This window comes from Pleurodeles waltl, chromosome 6 (assembly GCF_031143425.1).
Source record: "Pleurodeles waltl isolate 20211129_DDA chromosome 6, aPleWal1.hap1.20221129, whole genome shotgun sequence".
NCBI classification, from domain to species: Eukaryota; Metazoa; Chordata; class Amphibia; order Caudata; family Salamandridae; genus Pleurodeles; species Pleurodeles waltl.
Genome location: NC_090445.1, coordinates 1,595,858,571 through 1,595,866,878, shown reverse-complemented (window position 1 = coordinate 1,595,866,878; position 8,308 = coordinate 1,595,858,571). Strand labels below are relative to the sequence as shown.

Sequence of the window (8,308 nt, the reverse complement as noted above, 5' to 3'; positions counted from 1 at the left end):
GTGCCCAGAGCTCCTCCAGTGTGTCCCAGACCGCTGCCATCTTGGAAACAGAGGTGTTTGGGGCACACTGGACTGCTCTGAGTGGCCAGTGCCAGCAGGTGATGTCAGAGGCTCCTTCTGATAGGCTCTTACCTCTCTTGGTAGCCAATCCTCCTAACCTGGTAGCCAAACCTCCTTTTCTGGCTATTTAGGGTCTCTGCTTTGGGGAATTCTTCAGATAACGAATGAAAGAGCTCACCAGAGTTCCTCTGCATCTCCCTCTTCACCTTCTACCAAAGGATCGACCGCTGACTGCTCAGGACGCCTGCAAAACCTCAAAAAAGTAGCGAGACGACTACCAGCAACATTGTAGCGCCTAATCCTGCCGGCTTTCTTGACTGTTTCCTGGTGGTGCATGCTCTGGGGGTAGCCTGCCTTCACCCTGCACCAGAAGCTCCGAAGAAATCTCCTGTGGGTCGACTGAATCTTCCCCCTGCTAACGCAGGCACCAAAAGACTGCAACACTGGTCCTCTGGGTCCCCTCTCATCCTGACGAGCGTGGTCGCTGGAACACAGCAACTCTGTCCAAGTGACTCCCACAAACCAGTGACTCTTCAGTCCAAGTTTGGTGGAGGTAAGTCCTTGCCTCCCCACGCTAGACTGCAAAGCTGTGTATCGTGTGATTTGCATCTGCTCCGGCTCCTGTGCACTCTTCCAGGATTTCCTTTGTGCACAGCCAAGTCTGGGTCCCCGGCACTCCTTCCTGCAGTGCACCACCTTCTGAGTTGTCCTCCGGCATCGTGGAACTCCCTTTTGTGACTTCGCGTGGACTCCGGTTCACTTTTCTTTTAAGTGCCTGTTGGTGTCACGGTTTTCGGGCGGGTCTGATCAGGACTCTGGTTGGGACACCCCTTGAGGTCACCGAATATCCTAAAGAGGTAGTGTACTGGGGCAGAAGAGCAGCTAAAAGCATACACGGGAAGGACAGCTATGGACAGACACAGGAAACTAAAAGCAGAGCAAGCCTTGTGTGAACAAAAAGAAACGGATTACTAGTGGACAAACACGCTGGGGTTGTACACAGAGTAAGGCGCAGAACCTCCCACAGTGACAGGGAATCTCAATGCCTCTGTGCAGTTTGCTCTTACAGATAGTCACCCTGCCAGCCCCATAGAAAGGAGGCAGCAGAAGTGATTCTGTCTCTGGACCCTAGAGCACATACAAGGATAGTACTGTTAACGCGTCCGTCTATGTTAATTTATACACATCAGGACTCGTTTTAGGCCGATGAATCTTTGGACCCAGTGGTGAGACTCCGTAAGACGAGATAACTAATCAATAAGTCAATCAATATGTCAATAACATTGTCAACAGTTAACACCAAAATATATTTCACTTTAGTCATTAATAAACCTTCGGCACAATCATGACCTTTCAGTCACGAATAACCACACCTTAATGGAGATTTTGTGAATTTTATTCCCTATTGATTACAATCTAATAGCAAATGTATTAATCTCAAAACCAAGAAGCATATGAACATAATCACAAGGTGACAACTATAATGAGCTTTCAATAATGCAAAGATCAGGAACATAAGGTAATCATGCAACTAAGAACAGATCGCGATACATGATACCTCCTAAAGGTCTTAGTTCAGCATAGCACCACGTCAGTCACGTCAGTTCCGTCAGTCTAATGAATACCTCATCTAACCTCGAATTAGCATTAGCATGTGGGGCTTCATGCAAAACTATTTAGAACATCAATTTGGAAAACATCTAACTAAGATCTCTAATCAAAACATACAGCAGTTGGTACCTAGAAAGAAAAGGCAAAATAGATTTCATTAGCAATATAATTACCCTCCTCGAGATAGGTCAGCATACAGGATCAGTCTTCGTCTTCAGGACATCAGTTAGATCACCGTCAGTCTATCTAAGTAAAGGCAAGGGACACTCTCCCCTTAAGGAGGAAAGTGTAATGGGGCAGTCTATGATCAAGGATTATTGTCTAAGTCTCAAATCACCAAATAGAGTGACAGAGTTTCTGGATGCAATTGATATCATTCCCTACCTAATGCGCTTTGTCTCTTGTGTGATGGGTTTTTAGCCCTTTTCCCAAAATACATTCCCCCAAAATTCTATTGGTCAGTCGCTACACCCCACTATTGGTAACCAATCAAATTATACATTAAGTAATGCATTTGTCATTTCACGATATTTCTCTAAATCCTAATTGGTCTTCATAATTGATGTTTTTCGTAGGTGGCATATCCGGGGTTACTTCATTTCCTTGGCACACACTTCGGGTCAAGAGTTCTCTTCTCCTCGCTTTATTGTCCTTGAAAGTGTCCATGTTTGTTGCAAAGCTTATACATTTTATAATAAAGCTACTAGCATGCGGATGAGAGAGTTTGGTATTGTTGCAAATAAGTAAGGAAAAAGAACAATCGCTCGGTCATGGTCTTTTGCAAGTCAGCACACTGGAGAAACAGAAAAATACGCTTTAATATGAAAGTTACACAGCTAGTTCTCGACTCACGCTAACTTAAGATATACGAGTTCTAATGAATGCAGTTTTATACGTGTTAATGTGCTCAGTTTTAAATGATTATTTCTTCTAGTTGACATTAGTTTACACAGGTGAACAATTCTCCACGTTTATGAATACATTTCAATGAATAATATTATTAATTCAGCATTGTTAAACATAAGCATTTCACATCTATAATATGTAATATTTAGACTACGCTCTCTCAGTACTTACATACACAGGACACGCTCTTGTGGGTCCAGCTGGAAACACAGTGTCGATTCCTGAGAAAACAGCAATAGCACACTGTCACTGTTAGACACGAAAGACAAAGTATAACACTAGACAATGATGGGGGCTGGAATTGCCTCCTGGAAACCAGGAGCCAACCCCAGTACAAAGGAGGACACTTATACACTGGTGAAGAATGACAGAACACTTACCAGACACAAAGAACCAAGAAGAAACAGAAAAAGAAGGGAACAAACAAAGAGGCAGAGGCAAGAACTGGGAACAGGCTCAGGCTGAAGTAAAGGCAGAACTAGGACTTGAAAACAGGGTGAAAACTTCTGGCTGGAACAAACAGAGATAGGACTGGAAAACTGACTGGCTCTGGCTGGAACAGGCAAGGACAGGACTGGAATACAGGTAGTAGTAATGAGTAGTAAACAGGACTGGGAAACAGAGAGCAGGTTCAGGCTGAAACAAGGCAGGAGCAGAGCAGAGAAACAGGGAGCAGGCTCTGGAAGAAACAAACCGGTACAAGGCTAAGAGATAGGGAGCAGACTATGGCTGGAACAATCAGGAGCAGGGCAGAGAAACAGGAAACAGGATCAAGCTGAAACAGAACAGGAACAAAACTGGAACACCATCCGACAAAGGGTCTGCAACACAAAGGAATCGAAGTCCAATGCACGACGGGGATCTTGAGGAAATGGCTGCTTATAAGCAGTTCCAAGCTGGGCTGCACAGGAGAGGTCTCAGGTGTGTGTAGTTTCAGACACTTGCAAGTCCTGGAGGAGAGGATCCAGTGAAAAGGAGCAACTGGACTTCTCCCATTGGAAACAATGGGAAACAGAATCCGGGCTTTCCTGACTACCAGGCTGTGCATTATGGGATTTGCAGTCCCAGGAAGCAAATGTGGTACCACACAAGTGTACCATGGAGAAAAGAGAAACAAACAGGACTCAGCAAGGGACTTTAGATAACTGTTCAGGGTGATTCCCAGGCTTCCGACAGTCCCCGTACAGCGCCCCCTGGAAATGGGACGACAGAGTCGTAACAGTATACCCCCTCCCACCAGTCTGCTCAAGAAGAGAAGGCAATCCTTGGGCTGAAAAAAATTGAAGAGGAAAAGCCACAGCAAGAAAATCCAACACCAACCTTGGTGGATAAGTTTACAGTCCTGCAATAGGTGAAACTTCCAATGAGCAAAGCATGTATTAATACCCATATGGGCTCCGATGTCTTTCCTCTCTATTGTTCGATTGATATGGGAGGAGTGCATGGAGTTGGTTTCTGGTGAAGTGGATTCAGGAGCAAGGAGATCTGGAATGGCATTATGGGCGGTATTCTTTATGACATTAGTTTCCTGTTCAATAATTTCTTCTTTGGAGGAGATAATTGGCGTATTAGTAACTGTCAGGTCTGTAACGCCTTCTGACAAGCAGAATTTGTCTGTTTCTGCAGCAGTATTTACATTGATTGTGGTCTGAGGCTTGCAAAGCATAGAGACTTGAGAGACATGGGTAACTGGTGTTCTCAAAGTAAAAATGAAAAAGTCAGAATTTATTTAGTCTTGGATGACTTCAGAGTATCAAATTCAGGAACAACAATAGTTTTCAAGTCTTTAGAAACTGGATTAACATCTGAAAATGTAGAAGTTCTACAAGCTAATTCTTTAGGGTGATCTTCAGACAAGACTGAGATTTCTTCTTGCAAGTGCCCTGTGGTGTATTCGTGGTATCAGAAATGGTTTCTTTGCAAAGCGTTTCTACTACAGGTAGTTGATCTTCAACTCTGTTAACACTGAAAGGTTGTTCTTTGGATTGAAATACAACTGGAGTCTCTTCAGAAATCGCCTCTACATTGTTATCTAAATTTTCAGCTTTAGCCTTTGAATTGATGATGGTTTCTTGCAATAAAACACTAAGAACAGTACTTATCATAAGATCTTCGAATACAAGATTCAAATTCAAGTCTTTAGTTTTAGTGGGACATATTACATCTTTCAGTACTTGAGCTTTGGTTTCAGATTGGTGTTTTTCAGGAGTCTTTAATTTCAGAGACATAGCAGGTGGCATTGGTGTGGCTGATTTTACATCAAAATCAGATACCGGTAGATCAGAGATCTGTTCTTCACTAACCGTTGAGCTGGAAACTGGCAACGCAGTGGCAGGGAACAGCAAGTCAGAATCAGTGGTTGAGGCTGCAACTGTGTCCTGTTCTAGGAGAAGGCTCTCATTTCTTATGGCAGGCTGTTCAGTTTCAGATTGCTGGCTTTCTTCCTTGTCTGAAATCTCCACGGTTTGCTTTGACACAGAAGAGATTTTTAAACTTTCTGAGAAGTCCATTACATTCTTAGTAATTGCAGGTATTTCTTCACGGTTTATTCACAGCAAGGCAGGAACCACTGTCGATCACGAGATTGAGATTCTTCAACACTGTTGCACAACTTGCCATTAATCTCCAGTAAAGTCATATCTTGGTTTCTTAAGGTGCAGCTATTGGAGTCTGCATTAGAACTCTCTTCTTCCTTTGGCTTTATTTGTTCTGATAGAGGGGCTGAGACACTTCCTTCTGAAGACTCTGATCCATCCTTTGAATCAAGAGGTGTCAAATCTCTCAGAGATGTCAGAGATTCAGTCACCTGTACAGGAATTTTCACTGGAGAACTACAGGCTGAGAGAGAGTCTGAAGAAGAGGCTGATATATTTATAACTGGAGCTGTCTTTTGACTGTCATTAATAGAAGGGACAATCTGCTCTATAGAAGTCTTTGGAGAGGCACACAAAGTAACATACTGTTCTTTAAGCCAAAGCTAGTGATCATTTTCTTTTTTCAGGTTTTCAAATTGCCTTGCAGTAGTTTCCATCAGCTGCTCTGTTACTTCTTCTACCTTACAGATAAACAGAATGTCTGGTTCTGGCAACAGTGAAATATGCATTGATGAAAAGAGCCCACGTGCGCGATTTCTTGTGTATGTTACAACATATTCATCATAGAAGTCCAATATCTGCCTTGTAATCTGCCAAAACAGCTCTTTTAGTTTGTGTATGTCCATATTGTTATCAAACCCACTCAGAATAGAAAAGGGTTTAGCAGAGCTTTTAGGGATTGAGAATGGTGTATTATCATCCAGTTTGGGAAGAGCACAAGCCTTTTGAGTTGAACTAAGGAATCCCAGAGTTTTTACTGATCCCTTAGATACAGGGTCTAGCCTGCTGACTTGAAAACTCTGAGGGACTGATAGGTCTTTATAAGAGTCAGCACTGCACTTTGAATTCTGAGAAACTGGCCTAGATGGGCTGAAGCACTCAACAGAAAACAAGGGAATCCCTAGTGTGGCTTCTTGAACAGTGCCAGGGTTCTTTGTTTTGACAGAGTCCTGGAAGTGACTTTGGGATGCACTAGCATGAGGCAAGGAATTAACCAGGTTTTCTTGAGAGTAAATGTCTTGTGTAGAAGTAGCAAAAGCACTTTCACTGTTAGGAACATTCTCCCCTGTTTGAGGTAATAGAACCTCCAAAAACTCATTATTACTTTGTAATTCTTCTACAGACAGTGATTGGGGATCATAATCACAGATATTATAATAGTTGAACATTGAAGGATCAGCAAGCCACGCAATGTAGTACTGCATTTGCAATCTTTGATTTTCTTTAACAAGTCTATCCTTTAAACTAAGGCCTTTTTTAGAGGTCTTCAGAGAACGTCTAGGTTTAGAAAGGGGTGTCTTAACATGACAGGAAAGCATTTTAGGTCTGTGTGTGCCTTTACTGCCTGGGGAGCTTTACATTTATGGGTCGTGTATTCTGTCACGGTTTCGGGCGGGTCTGATCAGGACTCTGGTTGGGACACCCCTTGAGGTCACCGAATACCCTAAAGAGGTAGTGTACTGGGGCAGAAGAGCAGCTAAAGGCATACACGGAAAGGACAGCTATGGGCAGACACAGGAAACAGGAAAGTAAAAGCAGAGCAACCCTTGTGTGAACAAATAGAAACGGATTACTAGTGGACAAACACGCTGGGGTTGTACACAGAGTAAGGCGCAGAACCTCCCACAGTGACAGGGAATCTCAATGCCTCTGTGCAGTTTGCTCTTACAGATAGTCACCCTGCCAGCCCCATAGAAAGGAGGCAGCAGAAGTGATTCTGTCTCTGGACCCTAGAGCACATACAAGGATAGTACTTACATACACAGGACACGCTCTTGTGGGTCCAGCTGGAAACACAGTGGCGATTCCTGAGAAAACAGCAATAGCACACTGTCACTGTTAGACACGAAAGACAACGTATAACACTAGACAACGATGGGGGCTGGAATTGCCTCCTGGAAACTAGGAGCCAACCCCAGTACAAAGGAGGACACTTATACACTGGTGAAGACTGACAGAACACTTACCAGACACAAAGAACCAAGAAGAAACAGAAACAGAAGGGAACAAACAAAGAGGCAGAGGCAAGAACTGGGAACAGGCTCAGGCTGAAGTAAAGGCAGGACTAGGACTTGAAAACAGGGTGAAAACTTCTGGCTGGAACAAACAGAGATAGGACTGGAAAACTGAGAGCAGGCTCTGTCTGGAACAGGCAAGGACAGGACTGGAATACAGGGAGTAGGAATGAGTAGTAAACAGGACTGGGAAACAGAGAGCAGGTTCAGGCTGAAACAAGGCAGGAGCAGGGCAGAGAAACAGGGAGCAGGCTCTGGAAGAAACAAACAGGTACAAGGCTAAGAGATAGGGAGCAGACTCTGGCTGGAACAATTAGGAGCAGGGCAGAGAAACAGGATCAAGCTGAAACAGAACAGGAACAAAACTGGAACACCATCCAACAAAGGGTCTGCAACACAAAGGAATCGAAGTCCAATGCACGACGGGGATCTTGAGGAAATGGCTGCTTATAAGCAGTTCCAAGCTGGGCTGCACAGGAGAGGTCTCAGGTGTGTGTAGTTTCAGACACTTGCAAGTCCTGGAGTAGAGGATCCAGTGAAAAGGAGCAACTGGACTTCTCCCATTGAAAACAATGGGAAACAGAATCCAGGCTTTCCTGACTACCAGGCTGTGCATTATGGGATTTGCAGTCCCAGGAAGCAAATGTGGTACCACACAAGTGTACCATGGAGAAAAGAGAAACAAACAGGAGTCAGCAAGGGACTTTAGATAAGTGTTCAAGGTGATTCCCAGGCTTTCGACAGTCCCCGTACAGCGCCCCCTGGAAATAGGACGACAGAGTCGTAACAGTTGGGGTACTTCTGCAGGTGCTGCCTGCTTCTGTGAGGGCTCCCTGAGTTGCTGGGCGCCCCCTCTGTCTCCTCCTCCAATTGGCAACATCCTGGTCCCACCTGGGCCACAGCAGCACCCAAAAACCTCTACTGCGACCCTTGCAGCTAGCAAGGCTTGTTTGCGGTCTTTCTGCGTGGGAACACCACTGGAAGCTTCATCGCGATGTGGGACATCAGTCTTCCAAAGGAGAAGTCCCTAGTCCTCTTCTTTCTTGCAGAACTCCAAGCTTCTTCCAACTGGTGGCAGCTTCCTTGCATCTTCAGCTGGCATTTCCTGGGCTCCTGCCCACT

The 8,308-nt window shown here is 44.5% G+C and overlaps 1 protein-coding gene across 1 annotated transcript; it reads right to left on the bottom strand.

The window, feature by feature from the left end:
• Positions 1-1,446: 1,446 nt before the first annotated feature.
• On the bottom strand, positions 1,447-6,874 carry LOC138301197 (uncharacterized). The gene is made up of 2 exons (XM_069241430.1): positions 2,749-6,874; positions 1,447-2,464 (listed from the first exon to the last, which is right to left on the bottom strand). Exon 1 carries the CDS (start codon positions 6,488-6,490, stop codon positions 5,555-5,557), a length of 936 nt encoding a protein of 311 aa, XP_069097531.1. The 5' UTR covers positions 6,491-6,874; the 3' UTR covers positions 1,447-2,464; positions 2,749-5,554.
• Positions 6,875-8,308: the final 1,434 nt, after the last annotated feature.